General features: G+C 38.1%; 1 protein-coding gene across 1 annotated transcript in view; it reads left to right on the top strand.

Annotated features, from left to right (window-relative positions):
- LOC148424062 (von Willebrand factor A domain-containing protein 8-like) overlaps positions 1-23,087 on the top strand; it is a 64,331-nt gene that overhangs the window by 25,911 nt on the left and 15,333 nt on the right. The window contains exons 22-38 of the mRNA XM_088415633.1: positions 1,324-1,399; positions 1,493-1,628; positions 3,009-3,128; positions 3,216-3,418; positions 5,353-5,504; positions 7,484-7,592; positions 7,654-7,792; positions 8,245-8,432; positions 12,798-12,917; positions 12,977-13,041; positions 13,136-13,261; positions 14,951-15,063; positions 15,458-15,609; positions 15,687-15,891; positions 15,967-16,048; positions 17,213-17,417; positions 22,976-23,084. Coding sequence (XP_088271759.1) covers positions 1,324-1,399; positions 1,493-1,628; positions 3,009-3,128; positions 3,216-3,418; positions 5,353-5,504; positions 7,484-7,592; positions 7,654-7,792; positions 8,245-8,432; positions 12,798-12,917; positions 12,977-13,041; positions 13,136-13,261; positions 14,951-15,063; positions 15,458-15,609; positions 15,687-15,891; positions 15,967-16,048; positions 17,213-17,417; positions 22,976-23,084 — 2,300 coding nt within the window. The remainder of the gene's footprint in view (positions 1-1,323; positions 1,400-1,492; positions 1,629-3,008; positions 3,129-3,215; positions 3,419-5,352; positions 5,505-7,483; positions 7,593-7,653; positions 7,793-8,244; positions 8,433-12,797; positions 12,918-12,976; positions 13,042-13,135; positions 13,262-14,950; positions 15,064-15,457; positions 15,610-15,686; positions 15,892-15,966; positions 16,049-17,212; positions 17,418-22,975; positions 23,085-23,087) is intronic.

Raw genomic sequence — 23,087 nt, 5'->3', positions numbered from 1 at the left:
ATACTTCATTTAAAATCTATGAGGTGCATGTAAGAGATGTGCATGCACAAAGACCCAAAACTATAGACTGAGCAGAAGCCTTTTGCAAATACGGGGGGGAATCTCTAACAATAGAATCTAGAGATTTCTAAGTGCCTATAGAAAATGTTTAGAACCTGTGATATACAGAAGGTACTCATACTGTAAGGTTTCCCGACTTTTGCATTGGCGCAAATGAATGTAATTTTATTCAGTTTATAAATAAATAACAATGCAATGTCTCCTGATATGAGATGCTATAAGTATTTATATTTTTTTAGTATATGAAATATACAGTGATCCCTCCTACTTCGCGGTCTCAGATATTGCGGTCTCAGGACTTCACGTTTTTTTCCAGGAAAAATAAAAAAATATTTCAAAATAAAAAATAATTTAAAAAATGTGAAAAAATGTACAAACATTGAAAAAAGCAAAAAAGTACATTATACAGTACTGTATTAATCAAATAACGAAATAATATTAGTTAATAACTATGTTAAGAATTCTTCAAGCGTTAGAGTTTGTGACGTTTTTTTATCTTGTTTTGAAATGCATGCTTTTAATTTGTCGGGTCGCGTTGCATTTCCGTTTCCTGTTTTAAGTTCTCTGGGCGTCATTCGGCTCGTTACGGTGACGTAGTGAATGACAACGTAACCTCATAGTTATAGTTTATTATCATTTATGTTGATAACGCACACTACTGCCTATGTTTAGTAAGCGATGAGCGTTTATTCTGTTTATGTGTTCGTTTGTGTAGAGGTTGCACTTTATAGTTAGTAGTTGTTTCTAACCCGCTAATGTCGGCTACAAATACAGTAAATTCATAGATTAAGTGTTTATATGTTAGTTGACTGACTTTAAGATTGTTGTTGATTTATTATTCAACCGATACTACATGATACACCATACATGAGCCAAAATAAATGTGAAGTTCAACGTGATGACTTGCGTACTCTTTCACCGGAGTCTTGGTGCAGATAACCAGTCCTGAGAACAAATTCTCAACAAACTAAGTAATATTAGTTATTTAATGAATATACAATAATTTTAATAAGGATAATGTAATGTTAAATAATAGGAGGAAGGAAATAAAATTAAAAAAAAAAGACTGTGTATGGTTACTGTGGCTATATTGGGGCGTACATAGAAATCTAGGAACTGATAGCCTACTTCGCGGGTTTCAGACTTCGCGGGGGGTTGACAGCCCCCATTAACCGCGAAGTAGGGGGGATTACTGTACTGTTTTTGGGATGGGAACCTTGACTTTTACATACAACTGTATATTTTGTGCAATACATGTTGCAGGGATACAACGGTACAGACATTGACGCTGCAGCCTTCGGTCCGAGATGGTATCATCACATATGAGGACTCGCCACTGGTCCGTACTGGTGACTCTGGTGAATCTGATATGCTTGATGTATGAATCTTTTTTGGGGGATTCTGTATAAGTGGCTCTGACACGTGTGTACAGGTCAAAGCCGTGAAGATGGGACACATTTTGGTGATTGATGAGGCCGACAAAGCTCCCACAAACGTCACCTGCATCCTCAAAACCCTAGTGGAAAGTGGAGAGATGATTCTGGCTGACGGGCGCAGAATTATCTCGGGTATGCCAAATGCATGTCACTTACTGGGTGTATTCCACGCTGATGTAGATGACTGGCATTATTATTAGAATTGCAATTTTCTCCTCAAAAATGTGATTGTGATTTATGTACAACACCTCATTATTTTTTCGTGGTTCTTTTTTAATACATTTATTTTTTAAAAGTAGCAATTAATTACTACAATAAACAATAACAGATCTATTACACCCACCATAAAAGCTCAACACAAGTGTTTCACAGATGGTGAAATAATGAGCGAGTTTTTAAATTACTCATCCAATCAAAACATGGGCCAATATGTCCAATTAAAAAACGTATTTACTGAATGTACTTGTGAACTCTTTCTAAGGTATCAACCAAGATAGTCATATACTGTACAGTAATATTTAAGCATTTTTACCATGGTTTATCAAACTTTGCCTTGCCCAAAATTGACACAGCATGGAATTTTTTTCTCTCTGCTCAAAATCTTTCCTTGCTCACTCAATATATTTTTCTTTGCTCAAAATCTATTCTTGCTCATTCAAAATCTTACATTGTCTGCTGATGATTGCGGCACAAATATAATTCCATAAACTCATAAATAATGGATGCAACAACTTACTTTAATTAAATTACTATACTTCGTTTTCTCCCTACATTGCAGTTTGGTTATTGCGGCTCAACTGTACCATGGTTTCATTTATGATCATAAACATTTTCTCTGATGTTGCTGTTTTTCTCGCTTTTTTTTTCCATTAAGTCAGACCAGTCAAAAATAACCCATTCAATAGTCAATAACCCAGTCAATAATTCCCCAAACTAGGGAACACTATCATAACTAATTACTCTTCAGTACAAGTTAAATACTTTTCTAAATTCCTAAAACTTTATGACACTAGTTCTAATAAAAGGCATCATGTTCCCCCTCAAAACATTCATGCAACAAATTATTTGTGGAACCAATTGACACCATTGATCACTTGACAAATTATCACATCATGATTTTGCATAAAATGCCAAATTTTGTCCCATAATAATCCAGCCAGTCTAAAGCGTCAAAGGATTTACATTTAAATAGGTTCATACATGTGGTCTCTCCATATTCTTGAATGTGTCCATGTTTTTTGTTGCTGTTTCTCTGTCATTTTTTTTTCAATTCTTTTTTCACTTGACATATATCATCATTAAGCAGTTATATTTTGATATATAGTTCCTAAATTATGTTTAAAAATATTGACCTTCACTCATGGGTTTCACCGATTTGTTGTAAAGTAAATAAACAGCAAAGATTAGAGAATAGAATAGAATAGAATAGAATAGAACATAAATTCTATAAAAGCTGCAATGTTTAAGTTGTTTGCTACTGGTTTACTGAGTCAACAATTACCATATCCTTAGATCTACTTGAAGCCAAGGGGAGGCCTAACACCATCGCCATGCACCCAGATTTCAGAATGATGGTGTTAGCCAACCGACCAGGCTTTCCCTTCCTGGGCAACGACTTTTTTGGAGCTCTTGGTCGGTACACACACACCCACAATGCCACCCAACACTTGCTCCAATTGTTTTGTTCCTCTACAATATGCATTCATGTCGTCGTTGGAGACATCTTCAGCTGCCATGCTATTGACAACCCCAAACCCAGGGCTGAGCTGGCTATGCTCAAACAGTATGGGCCTAATGTTCCTGACACTACTCTGGAGAAGTTGGTTGCTGCCTTTGGAGAGCTTCGGTCCATGGCTGACCAGGGCACCATTGCCTACCCGTACTCTACACGAGAGGTGGTCAACATTGTCAAGCATCTCCAGGTATGAATACGAAATACCTGCAGCTAAATAAAACACCTTTCAAATTCTGCTGACTCATGTCTTCAAAAGTCTACTGACTCATCCTCCAGTATGCACAAAAAATGTGTGCCCAATTAGATTGAAAAGATGTTTTACATCTATTTACCGTAATTATACAGTATTTTCTGATTCAAAATAAATGACCGTAACCGCATTATTTTTTCCAAAATGTTGTCAAATCATTGACAGAATGGAATTGATGTGATCAAATGAAATTCTTGCTCACACACCCTGAAAAATAGTTTGCATTGACCAATTTGGTTGCAGGCTTGAACCTCGCATGCCCTGTGCATCAGTCTAGAAATGCTTATTTTGCCAACATCAGCTTGTCTCTTTATGCTCAAGAAGTGTAAATAATGCACGTTATTTTAGCCTGAGAACCTCAGAAAGGAGGCACCAGACGAGCAAGGGGGATCAATAATTCAGTGCAGAAGGGATCAATAATTTCCCTACTAGCCTTGGTGCTTTTGTCATCATTCAAGCAACATCAGACTCTCAATAATTTGGCTGGCTTCCATTATCGCTTTACTGTTTGGTATCTTTTTCAACTGTCCCAAGGCAGTCCTTCTCAAATAGTGGGGGGCACCACTGCCAATGTGATGCCAGAGAATAGGAATAGGAACAGTAATTGCACATCCATGGCACCAGGTGACACAGTGGTGCTCTCATTGTCCAAGTCTGTGTGGGAGTTATAAACGTTTTAAATTGCTGTCAACAATTTCTTTTTTATTAATCATGTAAATGATTCATGTGATTTAGAAAAAAAATCACCAGTGTTTTATACCTTATGCTTCAGATTAAAATGTTTTAAGATATTGGTGCCCCAATGTTAATGTTCCAGATCAATTTACAGGTACGTATTATAATTTATTGATTTAAGATTGTGTGAAAATGTTTCTAGTTTGGATAAGGATTTTTTTTCCTGGCACCTTTAATGTATTTTTTTTCTTTTTGAGTTTCAGACTAACCTGTATAAACCCTGTGAAAAGTAAAGGGTTGAAAGTTGATTCATAATGCTTTATTCTTTTGTTATCGTTAAAAAGAGTGCAATTTTAGGTATACTAATGCAAGTTTTATTTATATGATCTTACTTATAGTCACCACTGCGAGTGAGGGGGGGCACTCTTTTTCCTCTCTTTTCTGGGGGGGAAGGGGTGCAAAAATTAATAGAGAATCACTGCCCTAAGTCAATGCACGGCATGCATTTCTTCCCTGCTCTCAGGCATTATTGATTGGACTTTCACTATGTCATGGTCTAATAATGTAAATAGAGTTGTGAGCTCTAGTCCAATTATGGATCCCCAAAAGCAGATGTCCCATATTGTAACAAAAAAGTAAACACAGTACAGGTATGTGTTCCTTAAACATGATTATTTTAGTGCATAAACACTGTTGTTCAGTAGGTAAAAAAGAGATCCAGCCCATACCAAAGTATGTACGTAACTTAGAAGAACACATTTTTAAGAAATACGACATTGCATTGGGAAACCTGGAGTGGAGTTTGCACGTTCTCCCTGTTGTAGTTTTGGTATATTAGATACTTTAAATTGTCCTAACTGTAGGTGTGCTGGTGAGTATGAATTGTTGTTGGTCTTCATATGCCCTGGAATTGGTTGGCAACTAGTTCACGTTGTACACTAGCTGTTGTCCCAAGACAGTTGCAATAGGTTCACTCATGCCCGCGACCCTCGTGAGGATAATTGGGTTAAGATAATGGATGGCTGGACAATATTGTAGTTCTAGTTTTGCATCATTTTGCTCAACTATGGTTTTCCTAATTAACTGCATGTGTTGGGAGCATTTTTCGCAATGCAAAGTGCAACTCAATTTTGTTAGTTTTGCAGAATTTTTTGTCTTCTCATCACTTTGTACTGTCTACATCTCCATCCCAACAGAAATTCCCCAAGGAGGGTCTGGCCAACGTGGTGCGGAACGTCTTTGATTTCGACTCATACAACAAAGACACACGCGACATCCTGATTGAGGCGCTGCATAAGCATGGCATCCCCATTGGAGCCAAGCCCAACTCTGTTCAGCTGGCCAAGGAGTAAGGCATTAGGAACATGTTGCTGGCCATGACATTATGTATCTGTATACTTGCTAAACATCCGATTCCAAAGGGTGCATGTAGTCCTGTTCTAAATCACTGCAGATATATGCAGTTAAGTCAAATTCTTTTCTGACTGGGCATCTTCAATAATGAAAATCATAAAATTACGCAGGTATAAATAATGTTTTGGTCAATAACCACATTTCAAAAAGTGTCTTTATTACCATCTTAAACCTTTTTTATGTAAGTACAAACCATGATTTTAATTATAGTATGTACTGTAAAGGCATTATTGAGTGAGATCAATGTTTTACTTGGTCATATTACGTTCTGTTCAAAATGTAGAAATAATTGTAATTATGATCATTTGATAGGGGTTGCTTGACCTTTTTTTTTTCCAAAACACAACACTTAATGTGTTGAAAGTTCAGTTGACGTCAACTGGTTGCTGATGATGCCAATGATATTTTTTCAGCACAGCTCTAGAAAAAAAAAAAACAGAACAATAGAATGCTCTGCAAAAATATCTATTTTCACCAACAACATAGACTGAATTATGGCAACTACTATTGAACACAAGAGCATCGATGTGGGCTAGGTGAAGGCTTGTCTCTAGAAAAAAAATACAATTGCTTGGGTATACTTGGAAAGAGAATGACAATAAGCGGTATAGAGCTTGGATGAATAACTGGAAATATTCATGAACTTCTTCATGTGCAGTTAAAGAATTTACTGCTGCCCTACTTAGTAATTTATTCTAAAAAGTTGTTCAAAATCTTGCTAGAGCCTGCTGAATCAACTCTACTGGTTCTCCCCCACGTACCAAAGTTGCACATTTAGGACTAAAAGACAACTTAAGGCAAATAAGGTGAAAAGTATCATTGTGAAGTAGTAAAGCCACAGAGCAGACTAGTCTGTACAACCTCTATTATTTGGTGTGCCTAAATTGGATTATACAGTAAATCACATAAATTTACTACCTGCAATAAATAATACTGTACTTGGTTATTCATTTCAGTCAAAAATGATTTCCAACTGTAGAAATCTATTATTTTTGCAGAAAAATCTGATGAAATGTCAAACTTATTTATATACTATATATACAATATACTATATTATAAAGTATGTTCTCACAATATGTGGAGTATTTATTTGCTATGACGAACTCTGCAGTACAGTATTTGCAATACATTGAAAACACATGTAAAATTTTGACTGTTAAATAAAGGAAAATATTTGTTTCTTCAGTGTCCTGTGGTTTTGTTTTGAACTGATATACATATTTATTTTTAAATATTTGAACTTAACAGGGCAGAAACAAGTATTTTCCTTCATCGACTATGTACTGTACTTCCCATGTATTAGCACACAATTTCATTCGTCTTTATAGCAATAACAATCTATAATTAATACTGCTGTGAACAACCATGATGCCCCCCCCCCCCCCCAAAAAAAAAAAAAAACAGCAAAAACTCTTTCAGTGCCAAGCTTTATCAGAAAAAAACTACTAGAGGGCCAATATATTTAGCATTTTCGCTCTTCAGGACCGACAGAATATTGTGTGCTATTTCTATGTAAATATGGGTGGTATCATATGAAAGATTAATTTCCATTCCTTACCTAGAATTGCATTTAGGTAATATCTGTGTTGTATGTGTCGAAACACTGCAATCCAATGGTCCCAGTTATCACTACAGCGCTCATTTGGAAAAGTAACTGTCGTACTTGTTCATTAATAAAAGCCAGGCTGGCATAATTATCTGCCTGGGGTGTTGTTCATCCATGGAGGATGGATCTCCTCATTCTTTCAGTGGAGCAGGACATTCAGAGCAGAGTTTGGACCTACTGTCCCATTGAAAAGCATGAGGCAATGGGTACAAACCTTTTTTTTTTTTTAAATTGTGGTTAATCACTACTTTGAGTTTGTCTAACATGAAGCCAAATTGTTCAGGTCACAATTTAAACATTTACCTCAGGTTGCCCCTGCCGGAAGCCAAAATGACAGGATTCTGGACGATAAATCAGCAAGGCAATGCCCGACGCAAGTTGCTGTGTCCTTCTGAGACGCATCGCATTGACGTCAAGGTAAGCTATTAAACAGTCCTGCAGTGGTTGTCTGTGCTAACAAATTGTTTGAATTTTACAGGGCCCGGTCTACCTGCGTATTCAGGGCTATCCTTGCAACAGACAGGAGAGCCGTGCTTTGAGTTTCAGCGAAGAAAAAGCCCACTGGCAGATCCCCATGAATGAAGTTAACATCATCTGTGATGTCACCACCAAAGATGGTATTATTGCTTAAATTCGGTTGCATTTTCCATTAAGAGAATTTTGTTCTACAGTACGATTACAGCTTTTGTGATTATTGCAAAATTTCACTACTCTGCAGCAACCAAAAGACTAGGCAAACAATTCTTCATTCGTCATGTTCCAGAATTCGTCATAATCAACCAAGGAATTGTCTCAAGAGCCATGAGTATTCATAAAATGGTGGCAGCCCCCCCCCCCCCCCCCCCCTTCTCTTGCACACACACACCAAGAAAAAATAAAAAGGAACTGTTAATTGTTATTTTCACTGTTAGCTGGCGTCACAGCATGATTGTTTTTTTTTCCGGAAATCACATTTTTTCCTAAAATTGAGGCGAAAATGTGAAAGATCCCCTTCTCCATTCGATAACAATAATGAGTAGTCATAAAGAAACTGTTTCATAACTTTTGATGCATTCTTTTTTCTTTACAGATATTGTCTATGTGGCCACATGTAACCCTGTGACACTTTACTCAATGAAGGAGCGTGGGGAGGCCATTCAGTGTGTGGAACTTTACGACATATTCCCCAGGACCATTAGTGGCGTCTGGCAGCCCTTTGTCACCATCGCCCCCTTGGGAAGTCCATTGGATGGCCAAGTGGTTCTGCATGAGCAACAGGTAGGCTCTGAAAACCAAACAAAATTCATCCTTCACAGAAGTGAGAAAAAAACTAAACCAATGTCCAAGTCCATCCTTGTTCACACACAGGAATATTACCAAAACGGTGGGGGATCATGTAAAAGTTATGATACAATGGTGAGGCATTCACTGACCACTCACCATGTGGGAAATTTGACACACACGTAATGTGCAAATAATATATAACAAGGATATGAAGAATTTCCAAAGATCAGATGTATTCTGGTTTACTATATTTTGTACCCCTAAAATTAAGGGTGTGTTACATATACAGGAGAATTTCTGTAATTAGTTTTAGCTAAAATGAAAGCTGCTTTGTATTTCAGAAAGCTATTGCTCCAAGCCTGACGGAAGACCACAAGTTCGGTCAGCCGCCATTTGTGCTCAAGTTCGCAACATGATTGTTTAAGTGTGCAGGTTTCATCTGTAAACCATGGTGTATGCCTCGTTGGATGAGTTTTAAGGCTTAATGGTGCTACTGAATCAATGAAATTTAATAGGACATTGTTAAAATTGTTTGTGAGTTTCTCAACTGAATCAATATAAGATGGAAAAGAAGCAGTTGCCAGAGGCAGTAGTTCACAGAGCACAGCTGTGGCTGAAGAACTAATGTTGCGGCTGTATTAACATTGGTTGTGGTTAGAACAACTGCAATGAGCTAAGACTTCCAATTCTATTAAGCTAATGGTCAGACAAAGCACTGGTGTATGGTAATACTAACATTTGAAGTTGCTGAAACAAAATATATCGATTATTAGGTGGTGGATCATATAATGAGAACTTCAAATATCTTGAAGGTGTGGTTGAAATAAGTTCTGACTGCAGAGCAGATTCTGATATAAGCTCTTCTTACAAGGACGTGCAACATTTGAACTCACAGTTCGGAGAAGAGGAGGTAGAAACAAAGGCAAGGGAGTGAGAGCTAGGCTAAAGCTAACAACATTTTCCTTGCTAATGTGCGGTCATTGGCGCAGAAGACACAAGAAACTCATAAACTGCTATGTCATGTTACAGAAACAGCGAAGCATTGGAATATCGGACAACGTTATCAAACAAGCTGCATGCTGCTTGATGATTCTGGTGAAACACAAGGCGGAGGACCTTGTGTTTACTTGTACTTAACCCTTTCAGGACCAAATTTTTTTTCAACATTTTTAAATCACGATTTGAAAAGGTTGTATCGCTTGATAATGGTTAGAGATAATGGTATACTGTGTAAATATTGCTTGGTGCATTTTGGCACTTTAAGGGTTAAACTTGATTATAAGTAACTCTATACAATTATTTACTTGTTTATTGTTTCACTCAAAAACATGGTTATCCTAATTAATGTACCAAGCTAATAAGTAGCATTTCCACACTTAAAAGATATAATGCAGTTTTAGTTGAATCATTTTAATTTATATAATTTACTTAATACTTATATTTTATTTTTATATATTCAATAAAAATACATAAGTTCTTAAGTTGTATGTGTGTATTTAAATATACGCTTGTCTTTTGGGTGAAGGGCTTATGAGGTTAATTGGAACCTGCATTAGAGCTTTAGCTAATTTCTATAAAAAAAAAAATGTCACTAGTTCACTGCTAATCATGAAAATAATAATGTTGATGAAAAATAAATAATCACCGAATAATCAACTGGTGACAGCCCAATTTGATATGTACTCAGGGGTGAAGTAGTGAAGGTTGGAATATAATTCCTCATGAGCAATTCAATAATGAGTGGTCTCCAGCTGCAAGCAACGCAGATCCCCGCTGCTCCTGGCTCAACAATTGTGGTCCCCACATAGTGGGGGGCAATGGCTAGATAGTAGTTTTAGATTTTGAGGGATGAATGAGACAGCTCTCCATTTAATATGAATGAGCTTTGGTGGTGAGCTTTGCGTACCATTTCACAATTGCACTATTTTAGGGATATGGAGTTAGTTTTAGAGCAATAGTTGTAATCGATGTAGATAAAGTCTTAGAGATAAAATCTTAAATTGCTTTGTAGTCTCAAATGATAATAAAATAATTTCAAACAAGTCAGATCAGGTCACTCAAATTGGATTTGTGGTCACAATGACACTTATTCTGTTAAGTCGATGGGAGTTCAGTCTATCTTTAAGAATGCTCGCTTAATATGTCATTTAGAGGTTTCCTGGTCACATCCGCTTAGACAGGTTACATCCCAACTGGGGCTCCTTCAAAGATGGGAGGATGAACACGATGACATGACCTCATTCTGACCATGATGAACTTGACTACAGTCAAGTGTTTATGTCAAGTTTCTCTAAACACTGAGCCATAATTCATGATAACATTTCTTTGAGCGTAAGACAAATGCATTGCTTTGTCCACCCACAGTGTTTCTACAGCCGCTACAAATGTGGCAAATGAGGGTAAGCGGGGATTCTAAAATTACCCTTCTGATGTATCATAGCAAAAAAAAATACAAAGAGGTGCAGACAGAATAAAGTTAACTCACAGGTCACAGGCTTTCAGATCATACACATATGGAAATGTTTGAGTTCTTGCTGAGATGTTGATGGACTAAATAAAAATCCCTCATAGCAATAAGCACATTAATTACATAGTTAGCGTTTTATAAATGAGTTAATAACAACTTACCATTATTTTATGGTAAATACAAACGTTTTATATTTCTTGATAGAAAAATGCGTGCCAGTTATTTAGGATTTAGCTTTTTCTCTTAAGCTACATTTATCTGAATTACTGTACTAGAGCACCCTCTGTAGGTTGCTCAAATGAAATATTTCCCATAAAGCATTACAGCAGCAGCAGTATTTGTAATAATTGTAGTGGTTGTAGGAGTAGTAGGTCCTAAATACAAATTAATTAACTTTAAAAATGCAATTATCGTGACTGTTCTTATTTTTGCCATGAAAGAACATGCATGTGGTTCACGTATTGTTTCTATTCATATTATTACTTCGTGTACTCATTCATTATACACTTCCGGCTTTGCCCAGCTTTGCCCCATGGATGTAGGCCCGGCCACTAGGTGCTAGCAAAGGAGCCCCACCTCCAGGCCTGGCTCCAGAGGGGGACCCTGTGAGTCTGGAACCTCACCTAGGACCTGTTTGTGATGCGTGACCCTACTTGGGGCATAAAGCCCCCAACAACTTAGCTCCTAGGATCACTGGAACATGCAAAACCCTCTCTCCACCACGATAAGGTGACGGCTCACGGAGGGGCCGGTGGTTTTCCTCCGGAGGGTTTCTGGGCTCTCCCTTAGAGCTAGTGTAAGAAGCTCAGTCACCCGGGAGGGACTCAGTGTCAAGCCTATTCTCCTCCATGTTGAGAGGGGCCAGCTTAGGTGGTTCGGGCATCTGTTTAGGATGCCTCCCAGACGCCTCCCTAGTGAGGTGTCCTGGACATGTCCCACAGTGAGGAGGCCCCGGGGACGACCCAGGACACGCTGGTCTCTCAGCTGGTCTGGGAACTCCTTGGGATCCTCCCGGAGGAGCTCGAGGAAGTGGCTGGGGAGTGGGAAGTCTGGGCCTCCCTACTCAGGCTGCTGTCCCCGCGACCCAATCCTGAAGTACAGCGGTAGAAAATGGATGGATGGGTGGGTGGATGGAAATCATGGTCTTGTTGATAGATGCTGACTTTATCCTGTACCACTGCTTGAAGAAAAGTGTCCTTCTAAAAACTGCTAGTAGGTCTGGGAGTTCATTTGAAGCCCATTTTCAACCCAAAAAGGTCCAACCAGCTCTTTTTTTTTTTTAATACCATCCTATATGAGTAGCCCGCCTCCATCTTGCTGGCATCCGATTCAAAGTGTTTTGTGTCCGTTACTGATCCGGCCATAGTCCCATCCATCTGATCCATCAAGAATCACTGATCTCATCAGTCCATAAGACCTTTGAAATGTCTGTCTGCTGATATTTGCTCAGTCTTAACATTTCCACCTGTGTGACTTGCTCAGTTGGCAGCCTCATATTTGAGCCTTCTCAAATCAAGGCAGTGAATTAGCATCTTTGTTCCACAACACGTTTCTTGCGACCTTGTTGACTTTTGATGAACCTCTACTGGGTCTCCCAGTAGTGATATTGCTTAATTGTTGTTGTTTTTCTAAATTCAACAAAAATACCAAATAAATAATAGCAATTATATAATAAACAGTTGAGTGTTAATATTTTAATAATATTCTCTAATGCAAAGAAAAATTTGTGACTAATTGTGACATTAATCTATCGTGAATCATTGGAATATTCAATCCTAAGTATGTTCATTAGTGAAAGCCTAATAATATAGCATTCCAACATGCTTTCTAGAAATACAGTGCATCTAAATGTTTTTTTTTTGTTTGTTTGTTTTTTTCCTTTATTCAATCAGAGTAACACAGTGCTCCACATAGACATAACCACGGGTGCAGTGCGTAGACTCATGTTGTCACCGGATAGCGAGCAGCCTCCCAGCAAAGCTTCGAATTGGTGGAGCAGTAAAGAACCACAGGTCAGTGCTAAACTTCTAGTTATCCTCGATCATGTCTGAAGATTTTGTATGTTTTGTAGGGAGAGTATAAAATGTGCTGCGAATTTGCCCACAAGAACTGGCTTCTCTTCTACAAAGATGACAGGTGTGATAATACCCTTGAAATGATGCTGCATCACATTCTCCATTTTACTGTATTTTTATAAATGCTGAGCTAGCTGTTTTATTTACCACCACAGCAATCAGCTGGAGGTGCTAGATGTGCTGGAGGGCCAGGTTCACACTATTTCCCTGCCAATCAACCTCAAGTCTGTCTTTCTTGTGGCAGAAGACCGCTGGCTGCTGTTGGAGAACAACACTGACAAGTACGTGACTGTAATTAAATGTTTCCTTTTTATTTATTGATTTATTTGAGGAATGTCACGTTGAATTGGTTCTTAAGAGTACACTTTTTGTTTTATTTCGAGTGTATGCTTAAGTTAGAAAGTACAATATGTAGTTGATCTTATCTGAGTGATTTAACAGAAGTTGTGGGGACATTTTTGAAAGGTCTCGGATGAATTTGTCACAAAATATTGGCTAGATATCTGTCAGTGAAATTTTGTTACTTAAACTTACATTGTATTATATTTTTATTTTGTTCATGTTTCATTCCTCTTAATGCTCTAACATTTCAGGACATTTTCAGAATTTAGCACGTCACTTTTACGCAAGTGACCAAATTCATCAAGTATATTAAATGGTGAGGCTGCCTTTGCAGGCTTGTACTATGTCATTAGTCCATTTTTTTTTTTTTTTTTTGCAAATATTCCTACTTTACTCAGTTGTTGCTAAAATGCAGCTTTTCTGCCAAGGTCACATTTGACAAACTCAATGTAAATCAAATTAGGGTGATGTGTGAATTGTAAATAAAACCAGAATCAATCATTTGCAAGTTCCTTTGCAAACAAAATCCACCTGAATGCACAAAAAAGACCAAATATTTTATGTTAAAACTGGCAAACATTGCTATGTTTTGCAAATATTAGCTCTTTTGTAATTTGAGGGCTGAAGCATGTTCCAAAAAATATGTAAAAGGTGGCAAAAATACCTGAGAAAGCTGGGGAATGCCCATCATACATGTGGTGAACAGGGTATTTGGCAACAGCTGGGTGCCATGATTGGATATAAAACCACCTTCCCGCCCATCATTCACAATGGTTACCTTTTATGGAGTAAGTGCATGTAAAAATGGTTGAGCAGTTTGATGACAATGTTCCTCATCATCTACATGTGAAAGGAATTCACGGATGTGATCATCAGTAGTATCAAATATAATAATATCAAAAGGTTCTAAAAATCTAAAGAAGAAAAAACACATTTAAACTTTTATGGACACAAAATTCAATAGCCAGCATCTGTGACAATATGGGACTGTGTTAGGTATTGCCAATGGAATGGGTAGTAAATACGTGGTAGGTATTAGACTGGTCTGTCTGTAGTCCAGACCTGTCTGTCATTGAAAAATATGTGATGCATTATGATGCAAAAAATACCACAACAGAGATCCCTGACCATTTACCAGTTAAAGCTGTAGACTAAGTAAAAATTGGAGAGAAATATACCTACAACGCTTCCAAAATCGGTTTCCTTAGTTCCCAAACATTTACTGAATGGTTTAAAACAGCGGCCCCCATTCATAAGTTTGTGGTTGATCTTTGTATTTTTGGCGCCGCTTCTGACCGTTGTTGATATTACAAACATAGTGAGAAGGACAATGTGGTTTTTAGAGCAGCCAGCAGCAGCGCCCCCGCCCCCCGGTCCATGGTGATATTACACACACACCCGGTCCGCAATATAAATCCAAAACGTTGACCAGTCCGTGGTGATTAAAAGATTGGGGATCGCTGGTTTAAAGGAAAGGCGATGGAACCCATCTAATCCTTCTAATGTATTCAGTTAAATATACAGTAGGTTGAACAGATATTGTTAATTTTTCACCCACAGCGTGCAAAATTTACATCCCAAACACAATGTCAATTTCATTCTGTCTTTTCTTCCAAACTTTTCAACAGGAAGTTTCTGCTGACCAAGCCCATGCACATGGGGGCAGAGGACTCAGGTGTGTGTCAGCTGCACAGCATCAGCGAAGATGGCGTCAGCTCGGGCCATGGGGCTATCAGCACAGGTATGTTTTTCATCTGGTCTGCTGTAGTAAAATAAAACAAGCTTAAAGAAGCAGTTTATTTCACAATCCATCCTTTGCTATGCCTTTTTGCGCACAATAACAGCAGCTAGACAGACTAATAAACTTGAAAAGCCTTGACAAGAATTCTTAGCTCATCTGTCCGCAATACACTTGTTGAGGATTTGTGCTGCTGCCTGTTGCACCTAGTGATAAAAATATGTCTACTATTCCTTATCCAATAAAAGGTATAAAAGTAATAAATTATATAAAAGGTTATTGGTGGTGGGAATTGGTGCAACACAGAATGTGAGGCAGTGCTCAAAAGAAATAACTGTCATGCATTAAGATCAAAATGGCATGCTTCTCTTATTTTTTTCATCTCCTGCTTTGTCAGATAATGTGTCCGTACCTCAGATGCTGTCTTGTGATCAGCTTCCCAATGAGAATCTCAGCTCCGCCCTCAGCCAAAAGATCGTTTCCCCGAATCGCGTCATGGCTGACACAAGCACCTTTGCGCGAGTCATTGTGGGATTCCCAGACCTCATGGTGACCATTAAACATGAAAAATATAAAATGTCCTATCGATGAAAATCTGCTAGTGTGTTGTTTAATGTGTGGTCCAGTCTCCAAATGAGGTGTATAGCTTTAAGAGACCAGTCGACTTATCGGAGATGAAGACCAACGACGGTGGTGCCCACATGTTCCTCCGAGGTGGCCTGCGGACGGTTGCAGCCAAACAGAGCAATTGTGTGAGTCTACTGTCAGCCAATCAGGTGGTTCGGGCACTTCCACCGAGCAAAGTGCCCCTGAAGGACATCTACCCAAAAGGTTATTACCATTTACTCTGTTTTTGCGCAACAGTGCTGAAGACTCCCCTGTAATGATTTACTGTTTCATCTTCAGATGTCAACCCTCCAATGACAGCAGCCTACCTGGAAGTGACTGATCTCAACTCTAAAAAAGTCAAATATATTCCTGTCCCAAGGTAAGATACTTCAGTCATTGTTGAATGCTCTGTCACCATTTTTTGGTGCATAATAGAGCTGCTAATTAAGAATTTAGGTCAATGTATAGCATTGTGTTTCTTTCTTTTGTTCCAACTTATTTCTTGTCAACCTATGTGACATTGCTCTCTTCTTCTGTTGGTTGTGAGTATATAAAAAGAAAGCAGGTTTGCCACATGGACCACTCAGTGAGAAAAATTGTTTTTTGCTACAGACAAAATTTGGGGTTCAAATTTCGAAAACATGATTAATAAATGAGCTTATAAAAAGACTGGTTGGTTTGATTATGGCGTGCACAGGAGTCATCTGTATCTTTAGTTACAAAACCAGACTCCAACATGAAATGAGCAGTGGCAGTTCAATCGAACCATACTAACATCCTAACTTCGGAGTTAGGAAATTGTTAGATGTGTATATGTAATGAAGGGTGCTTGTGTGAAAAGCAAAACCAAAACAGTAAAGAATACCTTCTCGTTAAAAATCTACTTTTGAAAATTATTCTGAAAAAGGCTGATTAAGCATTAATACAAAACATTATGTTGCACAAGTACACTTTTAGTCACATAAGTTTAAGAATAATATTTTTGGATTAGCCTAAAATGTACTATAGTCTTTACAAATGAATATAATTTGGATATCCAACTGTCCATTGTTTCAGTACATTTTGCACCGACATATGGCATACTATATATTTCATTGAATGTATTTCACATGTTAAAAAAAAATTATTTTGGTATTTTGTGTTTTAACAATAGTTGCTAAAAATAAAAAACTACATTATGGGCATTGCAAGACCTCATCTTTTATCACAACTTGTAAATACTCTATTGTAAAATGTGTAAACGTCGTTAAAACATGGTATTGATGCAGCACAGTACATAGTGCACATACTGTATGGGCTGCATTTAATTTAATAATTACTCTTAAGTCAATTAAAAACAGAACATTTTTTTCAAATCGACATTGAACAAATGCATGACTTTTTTAATGATCTGATTGCTTCTTTGGTCTGTAAAATAACAGAAAATCTGCAAAAATGTTAATCATTTTTGATCATAGTAAAAGCAATTAAATGTTGCACGTCAAATGCACGCGGTAAAATGTACGAGCAAACGTCAACCTCTATATACTGTCTTGTTTGGCAGGTCGATGTCTGTGTCACCCTACACTAATTGGCTGTCCAAGGTGTCAGAGACAGACATCCTGATGGCGCCACTCAACACGGGTGGCGTGGTCACCGTGGACATGGGCGGTTACGTGCGACTCTGGGAAACAGGATTGGACACGCTACAGCGGTCGCTGATGGAGTGGAGGAATATGATAGGCTCTGAGGATGGCCGGCCTGTGCAGGTAAGTACCTTCGTTTATAAGCGTCGGGATTTACAAGATTTGAGAATTATGAGGCGTAGTTTATGTTAGGCTCTGGCATTGTGGGGTGCGTTGGTGGATCCAAAATGTAGGGAGGGAGGTTGCACTCAGAAAAAAGTAATTATTTTACATGAAGATAATACAGTAGTACTCCTCTACAACAAAATCATATTTGAAGCCAAAAATGTTTCACGACAGGTGACTTTTCACGCTAGCAAATCAATGTCTCAGGCGTAAACATAAAAAAACATGTTGTGCTGTGTACAATTTGACTAAACTTAAAAACCAAACCATCCAACATTAAAAAATAAAAATAAATCATAAAAAAATACAAAGAAATTGCCAAATCTACTCTAAGCATTCATTTTCATAGCTATACCAGTTTGATTCATCCATCTTTCAACTTTTTTACTTTTATCCTGTCTTCAAATGTTGACTTAATTTCCACGCAGCTGCACGTGTCAAACTGACTTTTTTTCGGCAACCACGCCCTTGCGTGTGGAGTCCAGGCGGAACATTCTGAATTTTTTTTAAGAATGGACAACATGACAAACAAACTATTGCTGGAAGGTCGCCAGTAAAAACACCTTTATGATTTGTCTGAAAAGGAATACTGTGATAAATGCCTTCAGCAACTCCTGGTGAGCACCACATTGGGGGGGATAAGGAGTTTGTGTAGATCATTTGATTTGACTAGGATTTTCTACCTCCATTTAGAGTAGTGTCTGTTTAGAGTAGTGTTGTTCATAAATCGTAGAGTCAATTTACTCCCACCTAGAGTATGGGAGAATATCGTCTGACTGCAGGGGAAAGCCGCTTCGAGTATGAAGTGCTGCAAAACGCGTGCCAGCGCATCAAGTATAAACCAAGTTAAACTTTTACTGCACAACCAACAAGACACGGAACACCTGGACAAGAAACAATTAGAAGCGGGAACTGATTGGCCAACACAAGGGGTCAGGTTCACGCAGTAGGTGGACACAATCACACTGATGAGGACAGACACTAAGGAAACAAAACATGATCTAAAGACATGAACAAAAACCTTGGATCTCGAAAACACAATTAAAACCCCAGAAAGACCCCAAAATAGAAAAACCCCAATACCAACCCATAACAAACAAGAAACAAACCATTTTTTTGTTCACATACAGGTTGAAACTAATGTACGATTTGAAATGATTACACATAAATTGAAATATTTCAAGCCTGTGTCTTTTTTTATTATTATTAATATTATTATAGTTTATGGATATAAAACCCCCAAATTTTGTGTGTCAGAAAAAGTTATTATTTTGAAAACATTCAATATTGGGAAGTCATAGTGTCGCACACATCACCTTATTAACTTAAAACCTTTCTGACCCTTTACCACAGGTGTCAATTCGGTCCTCAAGGTCCACTATAGGCCTACTGCATGTTTTAGATGTTTCACTACCAACACACTGTTTAGAATCCTTACAAAAGCAGGTACCCTGCATTGTCACTTAATACCACTGGGTGGCAGTGCTGCTGTTCAAATGAGTCCCTTATTTTTAGCGCTAAGAAAAGATTTGTCAGAAAACAGCCACTGGAAACATTTCTGACGTGGAATGTTGCCTGCCTTCCAAAATTGGAGGTGGTGGGCTTGCTGCCTTGAATGAATGGGAGGGCTTTGTGGTGATGATGCAAGAGCTCTGACCCTTGCTATATTGATCAGTAGACTGAGGCATCATTGTGCAGGCGCCCACATTGCAGAGCACAAAAAAGACAGACACATTCTTCAGATGTCTAATTCCACATGCACGCAACACTCTCCGAACAACTCAACACAGATGGGCGTGATTGCTTCTAGCACAATTTAGGCCGTGGTGGTTATGCAGTATGTACCTACCGGTAGTTGAATTTATTGTTGCGCAGGAAACTCAGATATACTGTTCAGCCAACAAAATGCACTAAACATAAAATCAAAAGTGCAAATGTTGAAATATTCTTAATTATGTATGTGTGTACACTAGATATGTCATATATCAGCTGAATAAAAGGGAATCAGTTGACAACTGACAAGGAAATGTAAGGCATCCATAATGTCATAATGCACTTCACTTCAACACTGCAGCAGCCAGCGTATGATGCAATTCAGTGGCACCATTGTTTAATCATGGGTTGCTATTATAAATAAACAGGAACAAAGTGAAGTTTTTGATGAACATCTCAGTGTGAACACAGTGTGATGCCTGAAAAGGTGGCTGAAATTCAAAGGCAAGTAAAGGGAAGCACCTAAGAAATTAAGAATTTTGATATTCAATGGGCTGCTATTGAAATCAATATGGAAGTAAATTTGAATAAACGGAAGTACTTGAAGAATAAGGAAGTTTGATGGATAAATGGGTTGCAGTAAAAATCAAAACAGAATGTATGCATGTACAAAATCAAATATGCAGAGTAACAACGTTTGAGTCCTGAACAAGTAGAAATCAAAATAGCGAGTCAAAAAGAACAAAGCAAAATACCTGAAGTAAAACAACTTTTAATGCTTAAACAGACTTCTGTAGTGATTGGAAAGGATAGAAAACATGAACATAAACTGAATTGCTCAACAAGAAATACTGTTGAAGCCTAAAAGGGGTGGTGTAAAGAAGACAAAATTCTTGTAAAGCAAGAAAAAAGCTTGGTTCTCAATTATTTTTTTTTTATGGGACAATGTGTTTGTAGTGAATATTCATCTCTTATTCAGACTAAATATCCCTTGAGGTAAACAAAATGTAAAGTAGTAAGTATTTCATACATGCATACTTATAATTCACGCACTTAGGCGAACACACACTGTACACATTCCTCCCTAGTCACTACTTCTTTGATGAGGCAACTCACATCCGCTGCAGACAAGAAAGCCGCTGTGCTTGCTGTTGGCTCTGGACAAACAACATTGGCTCTACTGTATGTGCACACACATAGACTTTCTATATACTTCTCACCACACTGTTTACATCCCTCACCTCAGTACCAGACTACCTGCTTGCATGTCACACTCTGCTTTGAAAAATGTTTCATTTTTGGAGACATGCTTAACACTTTCAGAATAGACTGCAAAAAAAAAAAAAAAAAGAGCAATCCACGAGGGTATGGAGATGCTGATTGCTGCAATTTTCTCACGCGGTAATAGAAATGATTTGAGAGCCAAGCTGTCACCATCATTAAACATTTATCAACTGAACAGTGACCGTTAAGTAAAAAGTAAATACAATAATAAATCACTCAATGTCTCCTTTTGCAGGTTCCTCTCCTCAGAACACCTGATTCAAATGATTAGCTCCTCAGCAAGCTTTGCAGGAGCTTGAAAATTATCCTAATCATTTAAACCTGGTGTGTTTGAGAGGGAAGAATGGAAAACGTGCCACATCTTCCAAAAACTTTTAAAAAAAAGCATGGTCCCAACACACTTCAGCATTGGTTTAGTCTCAGTTGTTGAATGATTTAACAAGAAAGGGGGTAATTACTTTTTCCACATAGGTAGGTGATATAGGTTTGTACTTTCTTTGCCTCCTTGGGAAACAAAATCATCATTTAGAAAATGCATTTTATATATCGATTGGGTTGTCTCAGTGTGATATCAAAATCAGTTTGATGAAATGAAGACGTGATAAATATGCAAAAAAACTGAAATCGGGAAGGGGGCAAATACATTTTCATAGAACTATACATACAGTATGTGTGGCATGCGCAAGTTTTTTTTCTTTTTTTTTCCCAGGCTTCTACAATGGCCCCTTTTTGGGAAATGGCTTGTTTTTCTCTTCTAAACTAGGCTCTCTTGGTGTTTCTTAACAAGTACCGATGGACCTTTCCATACATTTCTCTCTGTTGGTCAATGTCTTTGTATATTTCTTAAACGGTTTGAGCCTGTGTATGAGAATTTGTTCACCTTTGTATAAAAATCGTTCAAATCCAAAAGGCAAGTTTATTGAATATTTCCAATTTCAAATATATTGAGATGTGAATCAAAGTGTAATTGTAAAATATGTCCTAGTGAATAATTGTAACTAGTTCATATTGACTTAATAAATGTTCTTATTTATTGCCTTGTTATAAGTTAACCAAAAATTGGATTACGCAATTCGTTCCATTCTATTGCAGTCAATTACAAGAGCCATTTTTACCATGGAGAGAAAAGCATGCTTGTGGTAAACAAAGTCATGTGACCTTGCGTGCCATAATGTCGTATAGCTGTTCCAATGACGCACAGATCACCTAACCCCAAAAGAACTACATTAGTCACCCCTTTTCCCATAAGCCTATTGATGCCCCATGCTCACATTAGGATACAAGGACTCCCTCAAATGGGTGAATCTGATTCAACTCGTGACAGGTGGGGCAGGTGGATGAACGCAAGAAGCCTGATGATCTGGCTGAGAAATGTGCATGTGTGTGTCAAGTGATCATAATCATGACATCAAGTCTACTGCGAAGGATTCCTATGAATCAAGGCAGGCATGTGTGCAGCAAAGCTCATGTTCATGCATCACTCACATACTGTACATGGACATAGCGGCGGACTGATCATATGATGGAGATTAGGCACAGCTATTACACCTGCTGAGAGGGGAGCATCCCCCTTCTGAGTGCACAACATGAGGAAAAAAAAACATGTTGAGACACCAACCACTATTTAAAGTCTATCACTTAAATTGTTTTTGCTCAGTAAAATATGACTGCTCATTTAAAATTGCCGCAGCATTCCATTCAAATTATTCAAACATGCATGGTAGGATCGCTTTCAAGGGAATTTGAAAGGGTAGTAGTTTCCAATGAGAAATAAAGGTCGCTGAGATAAGCCTGTTTCTAAAATCTCTTCTGAATAATCTCATTGTGATACATACCAACTGATCCTGCTAATCTGTGCTAAAAATAGCCATCTCTACTGATACAGCATTGATGCTGAGTCCCACGGAGTATTCGTTAAGGGTGTGGCATTTTGAAAGAGATAGTAGGTAGCTGCTATGTCGTGATAAGTCACATATCGTGACAAGCCCAGCAAAAACAATCAAGATAATAACTCACATGGTGTCTGTGTTTAAGGGAATTCTGAAATGCCGGGAGTTAGGACTCAATGTGTCATTTAATTATGTTATTGCTTAGACCACATGCTATGGCAATACTCCACCTATAGTAAGTTCCGCATAAAAGTGAACGTTAAAACGAAAATTTTGCTCCTGTGGTTTTGTCTCCAAAATGCGTGTACAACAGTTTGGTGCTCATAACATTGGCGCCAGCCTGTGGTGTCTTGACATCTAGGAACTATGTCGATTTGATGAGTTTCAGTTACATTAAATAAGCTCTTTCTGGCCATGCTGTGGCAGCTACAAGCAATTATAAACAACTTTGTCACCATCTCCCGTGGACTGCTATGTACAAAAAAGTGCCTTATACAAAAGATGAATGAATTGAGCATATTTATTTCTTCAAATATGCCCAAAGCATTGTGTTTTAGTAACCCTCATCCTTAATTTTTGTCAAGACTGGATTTTGATTCAGTTGTTTTTTTGCTATTTCCTTTCATTGAGATTACCATCCAGAGGGACAGCGGTTTGGATGTCTCCGCGCCGAAACACGGCAAGGTGGATGCTAACAATGCACCCCATGTGGGCGGAAACCAGTGGGCAGGTGGCACAGGTG

Source organism: Hippichthys cyanospilos, chromosome 5 (assembly GCF_059441005.1).
Source record: "Hippichthys cyanospilos isolate Australia breed blue-spotted pipefish chromosome 5, RoL_Hcya_1.0, whole genome shotgun sequence".
NCBI classification, from domain to species: domain Eukaryota; kingdom Metazoa; phylum Chordata; class Actinopteri; order Syngnathiformes; family Syngnathidae; genus Hippichthys; species Hippichthys cyanospilos.
This window is presented reverse-complemented; position numbering and strand designations above follow the sequence as displayed.